General features: G+C 35.5%; 2 protein-coding genes across 4 annotated transcripts; one reads left to right on the top strand and one right to left on the bottom strand.

The window, feature by feature from the left end:
- Window positions 1-4,101: 4,101 nt before the first annotated feature.
- On the bottom strand, window positions 4,102-7,349 carry LOC144705846 (dehydrodolichyl diphosphate synthase CPT3-like). The gene is made up of 2 exons (XM_078578687.1): window positions 7,295-7,349; window positions 4,102-5,443 (listed from the first exon to the last, which is right to left on the bottom strand). Exon 2 carries the CDS (start codon window positions 5,394-5,396, stop codon window positions 4,596-4,598), a length of 801 nt encoding a protein of 266 aa, XP_078434813.1. The 5' UTR covers window positions 5,397-5,443; window positions 7,295-7,349; the 3' UTR covers window positions 4,102-4,595.
- Window positions 7,350-7,999: 650 nt separating this feature from the next.
- LOC144705831 (exonuclease V-like protein) lies at window positions 8,000-10,711 on the top strand. 3 transcript variants are annotated; one of them, XR_013582122.1, is made up of 9 exons: window positions 8,000-8,469; window positions 8,571-8,675; window positions 8,804-8,925; window positions 9,190-9,339; window positions 9,517-9,670; window positions 9,751-9,827; window positions 9,918-10,021; window positions 10,226-10,403; window positions 10,523-10,711. XR_013582122.1 is itself a non-coding variant. In XM_078578675.1 (8 exons), exons 1-8 carry the CDS (start codon window positions 8,101-8,103, stop codon window positions 10,261-10,263), a joined length of 1,119 nt encoding a protein of 372 aa, XP_078434801.1. In that variant the 5' UTR covers window positions 8,000-8,100; the 3' UTR covers window positions 10,264-10,478. The 3 variants fall into 3 exon arrangements, 2 of the variants coding, with proteins under 2 accessions (XP_078434801.1, XP_078434790.1); XM_078578675.1 differs by lacking the exon at window positions 10,523-10,711 and having other exon boundaries at window positions 10,226-10,478; XM_078578664.1 differs by lacking the exons at window positions 10,226-10,403; window positions 10,523-10,711 and having other exon boundaries at window positions 8,001-8,469; window positions 9,918-10,156.
- Window positions 10,712-17,257: the final 6,546 nt, after the last annotated feature.

Here is a 17,257-nt window from a genome sequence, read left to right as displayed (position 1 = left end):
TTAATTACCCTAATCATCATAACTTTTGTAATAATTTTTTGTTTCCATATATAGATTTTTATTTTTGTACGTATATCATTAGTTTTGCCTTGCTCTCTCTCAACAACTTTCTCCCCTGCCCTCGATATTGTATTTTTTATATATATAATTATATAATAATTTTAGACTTTATGTCTATAAATTTTTCTCCCTCACCCTTGATATTACACTTTTTCACTCTATTCAGACGATACTTTTTGCTATGGATCCAAAAAATTTACAAAGTAAATAGTGATGTAAGAGGCAACCTAGAGTTATAATTGTAACTTGATCATGTGTTCATAAATTTTTTTAATGCCTCATTCAAGTATGGAAATAAATTCTCTTATAGGAAGAGTATTAAGAAGCTGTTACTCATGGATATCATAATTTACCAACAAAATATGTGTTTAACATATGAGTGATAATTTATATTAATTTGTTGGAGATAAATTGTCTACATTTTAAAATAAACAAATGTTATATGTTAGATTTTATGTAACCTTATAAGAAGGATAATCTCTCTTCACTTTTGACACCCATGTAAATAAAGAAATGTATGTGCACAATACATGGTGAGACGCCCAATGTAAATTTATTCATTCTTTCTAATTTCATTACTAAATTGAAAAACTTTAATATGAAACAAGGGTATAAGATCAAGAAGATTTGGGAAAGGCTACAGATATTTTTATGTGAATACTTTTTCATATTGTAAATTCAAATAAACATATTCAATTTTCTTTTATAGGAATTTGGAATTAAGGTAACAATCATAAAACTGTAACACTTTTTGAGATCACTGTGGATAAGCATTTAGGTTTTCTCAAAAACCATGAATAATAAGGAGAGGAGGTAATTTCCTCCTAGATAAAAATTGTATCAATCATGATTAAGAATATGAAAAAAAACACTTCTTTGAAGATTGATGATATCCCCACCATTGTAGAAGAGATTTTTTTCCCTTATCACTAAGAAAATATAGCCACTTCTGGAATTAGAGTTAAAAAGATAATTATTTTAAGGTAAAATTTTATGTAATCTCAGAAAAAAATATTTTGAATGAATTTCTGATATCCAATTGTAAAATTAAAAATAATATAATAAATAAAAATGCATGATGGAAGAAAATTGTGTCACATGAAACCTTTAAACTAAACGGAGTGAAAATAAAATACATATAAAATTAAAGTATGATTGGATGAATAATGATAACTTAGCTTTTACCTTTTTTGCGTAAAAATCACCCTCATGTGAGTTTATTTATAATTTTGATAATGATATATGTTTGATTTCTGATGCTGTGAGTAGATATTTTATTAAATATGACATAAAATTAATGTTAAAAATAAATAAGATAAATTAATAATAAATGAAAATTATGTATTTATATTTTCTTTTATCAAGGCACTAAAAATTTTAAGTTATAATTCTTTCTCGAATCAAAAACTATGTCATCTTTTTCTTCATTTGCTTTTAAATTAAACATTAATTTTTGTGATGATATAATTCATACATGTTTATCTTCAATTATATTTGATTATTTAAAAGAAGAAAAGACAAGGTTAAGAAATTAGATAGTAGGAATGAGAAGGAGCATGAGAAGTAATAAAGTGAATAACAAAATTTTGAAAAACTTTGGTCATCCTATGGATATAAGAATGATATTTGATAAATAATGAGATGTGAGTATGAGATGATAATTGATTTTTATAATATCATAAACATTGTTTTTGGATCTCGAAAAGATAACTTCATTCATGAGAACAAAATTATTATCATTTCATTGAGGAACAAAAAAAAGGTTGCCTCAATATTTTTTATCGTAAAAAGTTGTAGGAAATTGGCATATCCAACATTGAAAAAGAATCCAGATCCCCATCTGATTATGGAGCCTAGTGTCTCGAAGCCCACGAGGCAAGAGGGTACATAAAATATGGATAAGATGATTACATGGAGTTCAAAACCATCTTATTATCAAGAATTTGAGAGGTTTAAATTGGATAGGCCTATTGCATTAACTATGAGCCTATGTACCACCATGAAATTCCATCCAAGTTGGAACCAAGTTGAGTTATGATAATCATAAATTGATGCATGAATTAATATGCTTTTATTCCATATTATTATTATTTATTCCACATTTACTGATAAAAATATGTAATTTCATGAAAGAATCACTAAGATCCTACATTTAATCATTTTCTGTATTTATTCATATTTTTGGAGCAACTCCATTGGACTGAAATTACTAAAGTGAATTTTAATGAGAATTAACGGAGTCAAGTGAGATCATGGAGACAATCTGGGCAAAAGGAGGCAGTCCAAGCCACAACCTGGACAAGAAATGAGGCCCAATACACAAAAAGGAGGGCTGAATGCCCAAATCTAACCTATTTCAAAACTGAGTCAAATGGAGGCAACATCTTTGGATCTGAACAAATTTTAGATCTGGAACTTATTTTTCATATATTGTTCATCAAGGGGGTGTATATGGGAAGTTAATCATCCTGGCCCAGCAATCTCATAAAAGAAAATCCAAGGGCTTGACGCATTAGAATTTCTCTATTTAGAGCCTATTTCTCTCATTTGTATTTTCTATATTTACCTTTGGATTTTTCCCCACCTGTGACTATTCTGGTGAAAAAACATCTTCCCAGGATCTGTTATTATTTTCCATTTGGGTGGATTCTAGACCTCGTTGAGGCTGATCAAGAGTTTAGAGAAGCCTAGTATTGGCACAAAAAAAGGTTGTGTAATCTCCCATTTTGAATGTCCTGATTTTCTCTCCTTTTATTTGTTTAACTATTATTTGATATCCAATATCCATGGAAAATCAAAAAAAATGGCATCTAAAAATTCATCCTAGCTCTCCTATGCTCAAAACATTTCATCACCATTTCCACCACACATTGGCAGGCTGCTGACATTGCCACCTTGAGATGCCAGCTTACCATAATTTCCACCACTTTATGCATCAACTCCAGCCTTCAATGGCCTTCTGACCTTCGTCCCAGATCTCAAATCTCGCATCCAACCAATAGAACCAAGTAGACTCAGCCCAGTTCCTGTTTTTTTAATATTATTCAAAAAAATTCAATAAAAAAAATTTTAAGCCAGAAAAAATATCTAAAAGCAAAACACATCTATTCAATATTTTTTACTAGTTTTTTATATTTAACTAAAATTTCCTAAACTCGAAATATACATCTAAAAAATATTTTAAATTTTTATTTTGACTTAAAATCTATAATCTCATTACCTGCTCTATATGTATTCGATCCTCACCTATGCTAAGGAAACTTTTACAAGTGTTTTTGCATAAATTAGAAGCCTTAATTGACGGTTTAACCGTCAGTTATGGTTAATCAATGGACGTTGTTGCAAGGGAGCATGGTTTCATTGAGAGTAGTAAATCATTTTTTAGTTTTCAAAACCTGTTCTCGATGCGGACACTCATGAAAGGAAAACTCTATTAAATACAAATCTTTGATTAATTTTTATTAATTATTTTCCAATTTTATTGCTGTTGCATATTCGTTATTGATGGCACATACTGCGTAATGGGTTGTTGTTCTTATCAAAGAAATAATGGATATCATGATCTGAGATCCAAAAAAACAGTGATCGTTATGATGCGTACTACGAATCATACAAGTTATATGAGGCATCCCAATCTTGTTTTCAACCCATTCGCAAAAATTTTATGTAATCTTAAACATTTGTTCGAAAATCACGATTTTATGTAGTATAAACATTCAAAATCAGGATTCTATACATTCGTCATGTTATGTTAAGGCTCAGCACCGAGTTTCTTAGCCTAAAGATTATTTTGAAAGTAACCAATACTTGATGAAGTACTACGAAGTAAATTGAGTACTTCCAAGATAAATGTATTTCCAAAATGATGCTTCTTCAATATATGATCAGAAAAATATTTCCTGAAATTCATGATCTATCTGGAAGAAGAAAATATTTTTCAAAAATATTGAACTATGAGAATGATGTATTTTATTATCAAGACAATATGGGGGGTGTAGTCACTTGGATCTAAAGGAGAATGGAGCTGAGTTTTCTGCCTCGTTTCAACAGGCTAAAAGAAACCGACTCCAGTGGTTTCTGCCCTTAAAATAAGATATGATAAAAATTCGATGAAGAACAATGGATGAAAAATAACGAAGCAGTTACTTCATAGCCATCGAGAAATTAAACCATCTCCTGCATATGCCGGGCAAGTTTTGTCACTTCGGTCTGCTAGGTTCAGTTTGGTAATTTCTGCCACTGACTCATTACGACCACTTCCACTCAGCCATCTCTCTCACTTCCCTTTCCCCATATAAAACCCAGGTTCCATTCACAAAATTCTCTCATCTGTAGCTCATTGATCTGAAAATTTGACATCATCTAACATGATCTGCAACATCCTAGTCCAAAATTGGCACTCCCAAATTCCCCAGTCTACTCTTCCCAGACGTTCTGAACAATGGTCCTCCAACAGCTGTGAAAAGATGAAGTAGCTTAATAAAAGCCATATATTTCTTGCATTTACCAATGGACTGTATATAATATCCACCGCATCAGCAGGTAGAAGATCGTTTCCTCTTCTCCAAGAAGACCTGGGCTCTCTGGTACTCGAGAATCGACCAAACCATGTGCCTCAGAGAGAATGCTGGCCACATCACGGAAGGGTTCTGCAAATGAGTGAGAGGCGTCTGCCAGAGAAGAAAATTGCTCAGCCTGGTTTCCCCAGAAGTTCTGATAATAATATCTGGATCGGGGCAGCCGGCTGAGAACAAACTCCTTTCCAAGTCTTTCACAGTCAAAGTGGGCTGAATAGATCTTCCTTCCTTTACAGCTCTCACCCTTCCTCTGCATGATTCCTCAACTGCATGAACAATCTCGTCAGATGAGGAGTACGCAACACAAACTGAGAGAATTGGGCCCGTGTTCCCGGCAGTGACGGCCATGGCCTTCTCCATAGCTAGCCTCACTGGTTCGGTCAACATCCGCAGGTTTCCCCAGAAGTTGACTTTGACTTTGTACTTGGTCAACAAGCTGTCCTTCTTCAATCCACTCTCAATTTTTTCCAGCATCAGATTCATCACGCTGTCCACTTCCTCCGGCTTCCGTTTGAAATTGTCGATGCTGAAGGCGTAGACAGTCACATAGGAAACACCCATTTCGTAACAGTACTGAAGGGCTGACATGAGAGCTGTGAAGCCAGCTCGGTGGCCGGCACCTGATCCCATCTTTCTATTTTGAGAGAACCTCCGGTTGCCGTCCATGATGAAGGCCACGTGAGTAGGCATTGGGCCAAAAGTCAACGCAGAGAAGAGGCATCTTCTGATGAACCCAAATATTCCACTCAGAATCTCCATTTAACTGTCGATCTGAAGTTTTGGGCTTCTCAAGAACAGAGACTATGCTGCAAAAGGAGAGGTGACAGGTGAGATTTTAGGCTCTGAAAGCAATATTTTAATGTTCCACTGAATATAAGGAAAAATACCATGAAATTGTGAGTTTTATCATATTTTTTTGACATTTTTTTAATTGAATCGATGCAGCTAAGATTCCAAAAAATTTCTCCAATACGCTCAGTTCAACTGTTTCAAACAAAAGCGGACTAACATCTTCATATTACAAACATGGCATACAGGGCAGAAAGAATCTCCAATGCTATACGTCCAATTGCCATTTAGAAATGTGGAATCTAACAAAACTTACACGAAAAAAAGAGGATGTAGTAACAGCCATGCGTACAAACAGAAAGGCATGCAAGGCAGAAACATGAAGTAAGGGTAGAAGATGAACTAGCAAAACGTGGGGTTGAAGATTGTCTTCAGTTATATCTAAGGAATCCCAGGATATCCATAAGGTACCCGGATTCAACATATCTTCTGTCAACACTTCTACAAGAAAATCAGATCGTTAAATCGCCAATAACCTTGAAGTTTCATCATCCATCAAAATCAGGCATACCATTTATAGACATCTCTACTCAAACACGTCATGAAAATTAAAAAATCAGAAGAAGCGCTTGCAAACATAGTCTTGTTGGAAAGATATAGAAGAACCCGGCTAACATTATGTAAGGCAGAAAACTACCTCAGGATTCAAGTGATTCAGACGTTGAAAGACAAATTGATGAATTCACATTAACCTCATTATATCGCCATTTTGTGGATAAGAAAAATAATATGGAAACTTGGATAAGAAAAAATAATAGGTTGTGGCTCACTAAAAGCACTGAATCTGAATATCGATCTGTCGCATAAGAATGTTTGAATCAACTATCAGCACTTCTCAAGAACTTGTCCAGGATGACTGAACACAGCATATTTGACTAACATAAAGACATCGTTAAACTGCAGCGATAAAATTTCACACCCAACTTTATTAAGAAGTTTTATGTATAATGAAGGCGGATAGAACGTTAATAAAATTGAGCTATTCGACTTATTTTCAAGGGTTTTTTCCCCTCGCTCCCACTGCAGCAGCTCCTCTCATCTCCCTGCGCCCTCTCTTTCTCTCCTCCGATCATCCAAAGTTCGACTCAAATTCATCATCGGCTTAGAGAGACCATCATTTCAGAAACTTTTGATGTCAAGTTGGGGGTAGAGATTCATCAGAAACTCAATGCACACTAGTCTAACTCCTCCTTTGTCATCACTTACAACTTTCCCATTTGAAAGTAACATTTTTTAACCATAAAATATCAACTTCAGTAACACTTTTGATCCATCTTCTGCCCTCAATTTGGAGTTGACTGCAAATCGAGAAAGTCCGCGTCTAAATTTCGATATATTTTGGTTCATCAGGCTCGAGCGACAGAGAACTTGTGGGCCGCTTCCTACTGAGTTTTTACAGCCTCATAAACACTAAATGAGAACAACCCCATTCCCGATAAAAATCTTCGACATAGAATATCAAAGATTTTGAAACGATGGGCGCTCTACTTTTAGATCACGTTTCTTTCCTCTGCTTGGTAACGCCGATATCATCAGTCTCTTATTCTGAAATAACAATTTTTCAGCATGTTTTTCACCGTTCATAACAATTTTTTAGATCACGCTTCTTTCCCCTAAATGATAACGCCGATATCATCGGTCTTTAATGCTTCAATAACAATGTTTTTCATCGTTCACATCATCAACCTCACGCATCAAAATAAACTTCATTCTAAACCGAGAAAACTCTAAAATCACGCCATGCACGTCAACAATAGATAACGATCAATAAATAAGAGGCGATTAGACAAAAAGCAGAGCGTACTTACCTTCTATTGCACCGGCGGCGCGGCGGCGGGAGGCGGGCGACGACGACGACGCAGGAAGAAAGGTGAAAATAACCATAAATTTAGCTGAAATATATTATTATAATTGAGGGACGCGGACGGGACGGTTTTTAAAATCGTCCCGTTCCCTAGGTTGGAAAATCCGGGACGAACGGACGGGTCGGTTTCCGTATCGTCGGACGAAAAAACCGTCCCGAGGTCTGTCGTTCGGAGGTCCGGAGGTAAGGGATGGTCAAAAATCCGTCGGATTTGCTTCCGACGGTTGAGATCTTGCCACGTGACATCGTTAAATTAATTCCTTGACGTTTTGCATTAAATTCTTTTTTTTCGCACGCCCAAAAGTAATTCTATATATGTTCATACGCTTTCTCTCTCCTCTATATTTCCATAAAAACTTAGAAAAATCCAAATTAATTCAATCGGACCATAGAACTATTTTTATTGGATATTTTGCCCGAAACGAGGGACGGGACGGTTTTTTCTCCGGACGAGACGAAACTGGAAAAGTCGGGGCGCGGACGGGGCATTTTTCGTCCTCAGACGAAAAAACCGTCACGGGCGTCGAACGGAACGATCTTCGTCCCATCCCGTCCATCTTCTACTTCGTTCCGTCCATCCGGACAGGACGATTTCGATTTAGTCCTCATTTCTCGTCATCTGAGATCGGTTAACAAAACGATGACGACTGAGTCGTCAACGTTTTCGTCATCCTTCGCTCTTCCACCGGAGAAAAACGAGGAAGAAGATGAAGAAATTCGCGGAGAAGATCGAAATCGACTCCGAGGTGGATGGGATCGGAATCGGCTTCTTGTTCGTCGTCTGATCTTCCTTCGACGATCGTCGTCGACTTGGAAATCGAGGGCGAGGGCGACAATCCGGAGGAAATTCCTCTAGAGATTGTAACCGAAGAAGAGATGGCTCTAATCGACGCAGCAATTGCCTCTGCCCGCGGAATTATTCGTTCGTCGTCATCAATTGGAAATCGAACCATCGCCTTGTCTTCTCTGCGGCGCTGCAAAAAAAATTCACCCATTTCGACTAGGGCTTCGTCTGATGACGTTGAGGATCCTGATAGACGCCTTAGAACAGCCAAATCGTCTCCTTTGAAGCTTTTCCCCACGAAAAAGGCCTTATCTGTCACTGATCTTACAGCCACGGTACTCAAAAAGCCATGTGTTGAGAGAATTCCTGCCGTTTGGTGAGTTTTGTTTGATAATTTCTGTGCCATTTTTTTCTCTTGGGAATTTTTGGGGATCAGGAATGGTGTGAGAAGCAGATGGAGTTTGTTCTTATCCATGGGAAGCCTGCGAAGACAAAGGCTATGAAAGCTGGCAGCGATCGCCACCTTGAGTTGGAAGAAGAGGTCTTTTTTCCCAAAAAGAATTCCGTTTTGCTTCTTGAAAATAATTTTTGCGTTTGGTTTGAATTAATTTTTTGAGAAAATTGAATGAGAAGCGTGTAGTTTTCTATTATCTTCTGTCCCCAATGCAGATCATAACAAAAATTGAAATCAGCATCAAGTCCCTGGAAGATTCGTGGGCTCTAAAGTTGATCAACTTCATTTTTGGTTCCCAGCAATTATTGCTTCATGGATTGACGCGAGAATTGCCTATGTAAGACAACATCTCACCCTTGTTCATCAAAAATAGAAGTTTCCAAGTTTCTCATTAATACTTGCCAATTTTTCAAATGATTTCATTACAGAGTTAGTAGGCCTCGATTTTAGAATATGCCTTCTTAAGAACAATACTATTTGAGGAAGTTTCAGTGCCTCATATCACTTGACTTCACTTTCTAATTTATTTATAACTCGAACATGCTCAAAGTTTCTATGTTTTTTATCGCAATATTGAGCAACTTTATTGCCATAAATTCAGATTTGGGATGGTGGAAGGAATATGGATGGTTGGAGTGATTGATGAGATTCGAATATCTTCAAGCGACGCCGTCCAGTGGCCTCTGCTAGTGGACACGAAAACCCGTCACACCGCAACTCTCCCCTCTGAAGCACAAAAACGTAATGGAAGGTACTAAACTAATAAAATCCATTGATAATCAATTTTATTTCTGTATATAATGATAATTATCCACTTAATAAGTTCCTGATCTTGCTGCATTCCTCACTCAGAAATATCACCTTAGCTGATAATATTTGGGCCATCAAACTTAATCTTCATTATACTGTTTCTTGTTTTACGCTGCAGGCTTCAATTAATGTGTTATAAATACCTATGGGACAGCACTGTTTCTAGTGATTTTCATAGGGATGAGTTCTATCGTCACTTTGAATTAGATCCAGCGGCAACCCTGTCCGAGGATGTAATCAATTACAGCATCAAGCAGGGTCTTCAAGCAAAGGTGTTATTTCCTTCCTCAAAAGTCTAGAAGGACCTTTATAACTGAAAATCTCATGTGGTGAAATTGACCCATTCTTTCAGACTTTGGATGATGTCGTCAGATTTTTTAGCAATAATTGCCCATTGCTACCTCCATCACAGGACAAGCTCATTCTGAGGTGATGCTGATGATAACGATGATGATGATGTTCCCCTTCTCGCACTCTTTTATTTGATGATGATCATGACCGGTAACGTTTTGGATGCAGATATGAGTTTCAGGGCAATCGTTCTATCCTGGAAGAGTATTTATTTGACTATGATGGGGATTGGTTTAAGGGCCAGATGAAGGGATCTATCGAGTTCTGGGGAGGTAAGAGAGAAGCCAGATTGGTCGCTGAGGCAGAAGAATGGAAGTGTCGTTTCTGCAAGTTCCACTCCATTTGCCCTGTTTCTCTCAGATCAAACTCTTAATGCGAAATAGCAATTGATGATTTTTTTCTTAAAATAGCGTAATGGTATGCGTTCCCTTTGGCCTGTGAGTTTAACTTGGACTGCCGATTATGATAACTTACAGGAGTATTAAAGAGGTGGAAAAAATCACATTATCAGTGATCGTGAAAAAGAAGACATCAGCAGCTTATAAAACTGCAAGTTCTTGTGATTGGTTGAGATAAATACTGCTCCGAAGTTCATTCGGTTGCCTATCAAGATCATGATGAAAAGATTTATGAAGAGTGCATAGATGTTAAAAGGTAAGTCCATGTCCCTTCTTTCTTGGTAGAATATTTTTGGAAGCTGGTATTTTAGAAAAAACAGTATTTTCATAACAGTTTTTACTTGGACTGCCTACTATGATAAAACTCACTTCCAGGAGTATTAAAGAGGATGAAAGAAACGCATGATCGGCGATTGTGAAAAATTAGACATCAGCATTCAATAATGCTGTGAAGCTTCTTCGGTTGCCTATCAAAGTCATGATGGAAATATTTATGAAGAGTGCATAGATGTTAAAAGTTAAGTCATCGGATAAATGCTTGAGTAACATTTTACTCTCATTTCACCTAAATATTCATTATGGATAATTTTTCTATTATACTTTCTGTAGGCAACCTTTTGAGAGGCCCTGCTCTCTCTTCGTCCTAAAAACGTAAAGAGATGGATAATAATGTGATATCTGGGATACACATTATTATGTAAACACTACTAAAAATTACAGTTTTGAACAGGTATACCCATTTCCTTGAAAGGATATGCCTGTTTTAAACCAGCATAGCCTGAGTTTACATTCCACGTCTGCATGAGGTTTCTAATGAAATCTAAATTTCAAGAAAAGGGGAAAATTTTGGATAGGAGAACAGAAATCAATACAAAGTTGTGATGTTATATTTTCTGGGGTCAAGTTATTTTTCTAAGATGTCATTGGATAATTTTATATTTGAGGTTAGTTTGGTAAGTACAAACGTGAGATCATACAATCCTAGGGCATCGTAGCTCAAAGTAATTAGGACATATTTTGGCGCTAGAAGCACTTAGTTATATTGAATGAGATTTGGTGAATTTCAGGTCTAACAGTAAGGGAAATTAATTAATTAACAAAGGGATGATCAATTCATGAAATATTCGGATAACAAAAAGCCACAAGTAAATCATAGAGTTCTTAAATTTTATTTTTAAGAATAACACATAAAAATCACGTAATGAAAAAACATAAAATGCCCATGTAAAAAGTAGAATACTCTAAAAATTCATGTAGTGAATGAAAAAGGAATTTTTTAAACGCCTTGGAGAGAACTTTAATATATAAAACCTATGAACTCATAACTTTTTAGATTCATAATTTTTCTATTCTTTTACAATTAAAAATAGATTTTAACGAATAAAATTAAAGAGATAAAATGGCATGTTTTCAATGTGTAATACATATTGTATATTTGAAATGTCATGAATTTTTAACATCTCAAGTTTTAATTTCCAACATTAAGTAGTATATTTGATATTGGATGTAGAGAGATAGAAATAAACTTATGAAATGTATCTTAAGGAATTTTAGAATCAAAATCAGATTTTGAAACTTTAATGACTGTCCCCTTCTTCATAAAAAAGCTAAGGACGTGAAGCTTATATTTCAGCATTTTATATGATATAACTATTTTTATACATTAAATTTTCGAAAATGGGGAGTGAGAGAAAAAACTTGACATTTGTAGATACTAGTGCATGAAGAAAATAGTGCATGAAGAAAATAATAGTGCATGAAGAAAATTATGGACAAGGAACAATTTTTTTGCTCAAGAAAACTTATTTACAATCCTTTTGGAACTATTTTAAATTTTCTACAATAAATTTATTTTTATTTATTTTCCATGGCATCTTTACTATAATAAAAATATTAAGAGCTATCATAACTATGTGAGATAAAAATAATATTAAAAATATTTTTTGGATGCAAGTTGTGAACATGTAACTCTTGATAGTACGAAAAGCTTTTTGATTCTCCACAACGCAGTAACATAACTTTTTTTCCAAATAGGTGCATAAATATGTATGTCATGTTTTGTTTTTCAAACAAAAATAGCCATATCTACATACGACCAAAAAAACTATAAGTAGGGAAATTTAAGTCAGAAAATGAATAAAATCTATCAAACCAACAGGATGGGTTATGGTTTGATGATTGCTCAACATTTTTTTGTCACAAACATTAGTATGTGATCAGAAATGTGCAAATGAAGGTTTGAAGCAATGATGAGTGAGAGGTAGTGCACAAATGGTGCTGTGCTGCTAAAACACATGAGCAGTTACACGCGAGAGGCATTGGATGAGTGGTGGTAGATTAGGTGACAATGGTGCTCCAACGCTCGTGCACATGCAATGATGAATGATGTGAACAGAATGTGTGGACAATAGTAGTGTAGAGATAGAAAATAATAGGAGAAGAGAGGAATTTTTTGGGAAACTTTGGAGAAGAAAAATCCATTCAAGGAGAGAGAAAATAACATATGAATTCAATCTTCCAAGGAAAGATCAGAAATGAAATCAAGTAATTAAAAAATTATTTTAATATTTATGAAGTTCATATAAATATCACTTAATGCAAAATTTGACCAGTTTCTAATGAACCTTGTTATACTTCCTCAAGGTTATCTGCTATCTGTGAAGATACCATTGAGCCGAGCACCCATGACTACGTACCTGAGCAGAAATCTGCGTCACTGACTTGCCAAAAAGATAATATTAAATAAAATATAGAAATATTTAAAAATCATACTTACTATTTCTTGTTATTTTACTTTGAATATCATTCTAGAAGAAAATTTTAAAAAACTCAAAAGATAAAATTTAGATCAATTATATGAAATATTTTGAATCATTTTCTTACATTTCTGCTCAGATATAAAATCTGTATAATCCAAAAAACATTTCCATTCTTTGAAATTTTCTCGAATTGAATTTCTACTCCAATGGTTCAACCCCTCGATATCCATGTGTTATTTTTAGATTATTTTTTCATCAGTCTAATCTAAACAATGACATGTAAAGCCTAAATTTAGAATTGAATGCTATGGAGAATTCAAGTTCCCGATTACCCAAGGAGCATAGGGATGCACCAAGGATGCCATGTCATGAAATGCATTCAAACATCATGGAGTATGACATGTGATAGTAGATCCATTTTCAAAGTTAGACACAGTGGATTATTTCTTCCACCATAATGTGTTCTACTAACTTTAAGGTCTCTTAGAATCTCCCTTAGCTCCAAATGTAGGCAATGATGAGCCTAAGCACAAATAATCGTTAACAAGTTCATGATCAGCACATTATGTCATTTATGTGCTCCTGTTCATGAGACCCAACCAGAGTCATAGACCATGCTCAATGCCCATACAAGATCCATAGAAGTATTTCAACATATCATGAAAATGAGGAACTTTCCCAAGTTGTCCAAATTGTCCCTTGAGATTCTTTCAATGAGCATGATAAGTGCACCACCAGTGGAGGGGCTCTTTTCTGTTAGTAGTGGCATCATCACATATCAGACATCACTCCTTGACATATTCAGATGTTGATGAAGGTGAGAGTGTGTTTACATCTAACATCAAATAGTCCTTGGACTCTGATGACAATGCTGACAATGATGATTCCATACAATTAGTAAGTCTTATTTGATTTTCTATAATTATCTTTTACCACGTTTACTAACTATTATTTTGTCAAACATACTGACCAAGATGAACACTCAAGAGGCTGTGTATGTTTGGTGACATGCACATCTATACTGATCCACGCGGTTCAGAAGTGACCTTCAAGCTGATCATTTTACTCCTAGAGCCAAACATAAAGGTTTGTTTCTTCTCTTTATGATTTCTGTAAGAGTATTTTTGTAGAGATATTGTTAGATTTTTTCTATAACTCTTATTCTCTCTCTCTTTGAGCTTTATCTTTGATTTTTTCAATTTTCTCTCTCCTTTCTCAATTTCTATATGTTTCACTTGCTAAGAAGATATACCTTTTGTCCTACCATCTGTTCATTATTCTCTCTGGTTTTTAATCATGAGCCATGCTAAGCTGCACATTTGGCATGTGCCCACAGTCACTCTCTCTGGTTTTCCTCGTTCATTCATAGCTTTATGATAAGCCGAAAAATCACGTAAAATTACGTGGTCGTTGCGCTTATTAGACTTATGCAATAAATTTATAATTCCCTTAATTACTAAATAAGAATATAGAGCAAGCAAGGGGTCGATCCGCAAGGAGGCAACAATTCAGAATTTTCAAACAATTTTTATGAATCAAGTCAAGTAATTTTGAATTTTGTAATATTTAATTCAATTAATATTAAATAATATTCTTAAAATAATCAAAATTAAGTAAAACTTAATTTTTATTTCGGTCCGATAATTCCAGATAAGAATATTATTATTATTTTAAGCTCATAAAAATATAAATTATTAATTTCCCAATGTAATAAAATTTATAATAATTTTCAGAATTAAAATTGGGAATTTAATAATCAAGAAAGTGATTTTTGAATTGGAGTTCAAAATGGATGAATTTTCGGTTCAAATTTTATTTTTGGGTTTTTTATATATTAAATTAAATTCCTAAACAATAAAAACAGAAATCTAGAGAGAGAAACAAATCAAATTAACCTAGAGAGAGAAAGTGAAGAAATTGGGGAAAGCCCCAGTTTAGACCCTAAATTAAAAATGTAATGAAGCAAAAATGTCCTAAAATGATTAAGAATTAATTATCAAAAGTCAAATCTCGAATCCAAATCAAAAAGAAGTGCTGATGCATTCAAAACATGAATCTAGGGCATGTACATTTCGCCCATGCCAAGGCGTTTTCGAATCGTTCTAGAAGATGATCAAATACAATTCACAAACTTACAAATTTGATAAAGAGATCCAGATCTGACGACTTCCAGAATGCCTCCTGTGTCCTTCCTGGCCAATTGCTTGGGGAGAGCCTCCAAAAGTGATTTTCGCCCTTTTTCAGACCTCCATTTAAAGATCCAACCGTCTGGATTGTAGAGGGGGAAAAGACGAACCTACCCTCAAAATTTCAGCCCAATCGGACAAGTAGATCTCAAGATATCAAGGTTTTAGTGAGAAAAAATCTGAGCCGTTGGATTTATTTATCTCTCCTCCAATAAGCTTGGAAATGGCGCGTTTTGATTGGCTAGCATGATTATTTCTCGTTTTCCGCTTTCTCGGATCACGCCCTGACACGTTGTTGTGCGCGTCGTCCGCCCGCAATCATTGGCAAGTGATTTCGTCATTTGAACGGCTAGGAATTCTCCACGTCACCCAACCTTTAGCCAAGTATTTAAAACCCTGTAAAAAAATATTTCTTCACTGAAATGAAGTTAAATTCCATAAAAAATGATAAAAAATCAGAATTAATAATAAAATGAAAGGTTAAATGATCTATCTTTATTTTAATATGATAACATGGAAATATAGTCATTAAAACACATAAATATAATATAAAATTCATTAATTAATCATGTTAATTTGCAAGTTATCACTTTATCTCTTTCCTTCTTGTCATTTGTCCCCCTTTTCTCCTCCTTGCTATGTTTCTTTTCAAGTTTTACTTTTTTCTCCTACTTTTTTTTATCACTCTCCTTTGTGTCTTGATCAGTTTTTTCCTCCCGCTCTCTCTCTGTCATGTTTCTTTCAACGTTGGATCTTACTTCCTTTGTCCCTCTTATGTCACATATTCAAATCTTATTCTCAAATAAGTACATTTGGTTTTTCCCTTTGATTCTTCACTTTTTGTTCTTTCGTTTGGTTATTTTTCTCCCCTCTCTTCCTTTCTATGTGTCTCTCACTATGTTGTACCTTTTTCTCCTACCATTTGTTGCTTGTGCACTCTCTCTCTTCCTCTCTCTCTCTCTCCTTATCTCTCTCTCTTGCTCTCTCGCTCTTCCTCTCTTGCTCTCTCTCGCTCTTCCTCTCCTCTCTCTTCTGCTCTCTCTCTCCCTCTATCTTCCTCTCTCTCTCGCTCTCTTCCTCTCCTCTCTCCCCTGCTCTCTCTCTCCCTCTCTCTCTGATAGGAAATAGTAACAACAACGGAGAGAAAATGATGAAAATAAAGGAAACTTCAGAGAATATTTTTATACATCGAGCAGAGGTATACAAGGGTATTTATAGGAATGGATGTTCCTGCACTATAAATTTAACTGAAGAAGTTAAAATGAAATCCGACAGCGCATTCATCATTGTCACAATTAATGGCAGGTTATGATGTGTGACGCTTGGAGTCCAGTGGTGGCTGATCAGGTACGGTCGTGTTCTTCTGGCTGTGACATGTATCTTTAACACTCTTCCTCTCTCTCGCTCTCTCTCTCCCACTCTCTCTTCCTCTCTTTCTCTCCCTCTCTCTTCCTCTCTCTCGCTCTCTCTCCCTCTCTCCCCCTCTCCCCGTCTCTCTTCCTCTCTCTCGTTCTCTCTTCCTCTTCCCATCTCTCTTCCTCTCTCTTGCTCTCTCTCTCTCCCTGTCTCCCTCGCTCTTCTTCTCTCTTGCTCTCTGATAATCTCACTTTTAGGGTTAAAATTTGTCGTTGGTGATTGAGATTATTCAATAAATATATTTAACCGTACTTAAAAATATTTAGTTAGGGATGAGTACGGATCGTCTCCACAGGGAACAAAGATTAAGGAATTACTTTCTTAACTCGTGATGTTCTTATGAGAAGATCGACAAAAGCACGATTCAAGGATATGAGCTAGTGATATTGATTAAGAAGTACTAAATGTATATGTTATTTCAACTAAAATAAAGAGTAAATGATTGTGACGGACACGAAGATGAACGAAAGTATAAATGAGGATAATGGTTGGGTATGATGGCACGGATGGAGAGACGAGAAACACGAGTGAAATGAGAGCGCAAGTATGATGATAAATTCTAATTATGTTAAATATAGTGAAGGGAAAGAGACAACGTAAGGCAAGGACACTTACCTTAGATCCTTATGTTCCGCCAGGATCACGGCGATTTACGAGTGCCGGTAAGCCCTCCTCTTCTTCAATGCTTCTTCCCACACACTCAGGACACCAAGAACACTCTTGATGGATCTCAAAACTCACTATCTTTC

The sequence above is a fragment of the Wolffia australiana genome, chromosome 1, assembly GCF_029677425.1.
Source record: "Wolffia australiana isolate 7733 chromosome 1, ASM2967742v1".
Classification (NCBI taxonomy): domain Eukaryota; kingdom Viridiplantae; phylum Streptophyta; class Magnoliopsida; order Alismatales; family Araceae; genus Wolffia; species Wolffia australiana.
This window is presented reverse-complemented; position numbering and strand designations above follow the sequence as displayed.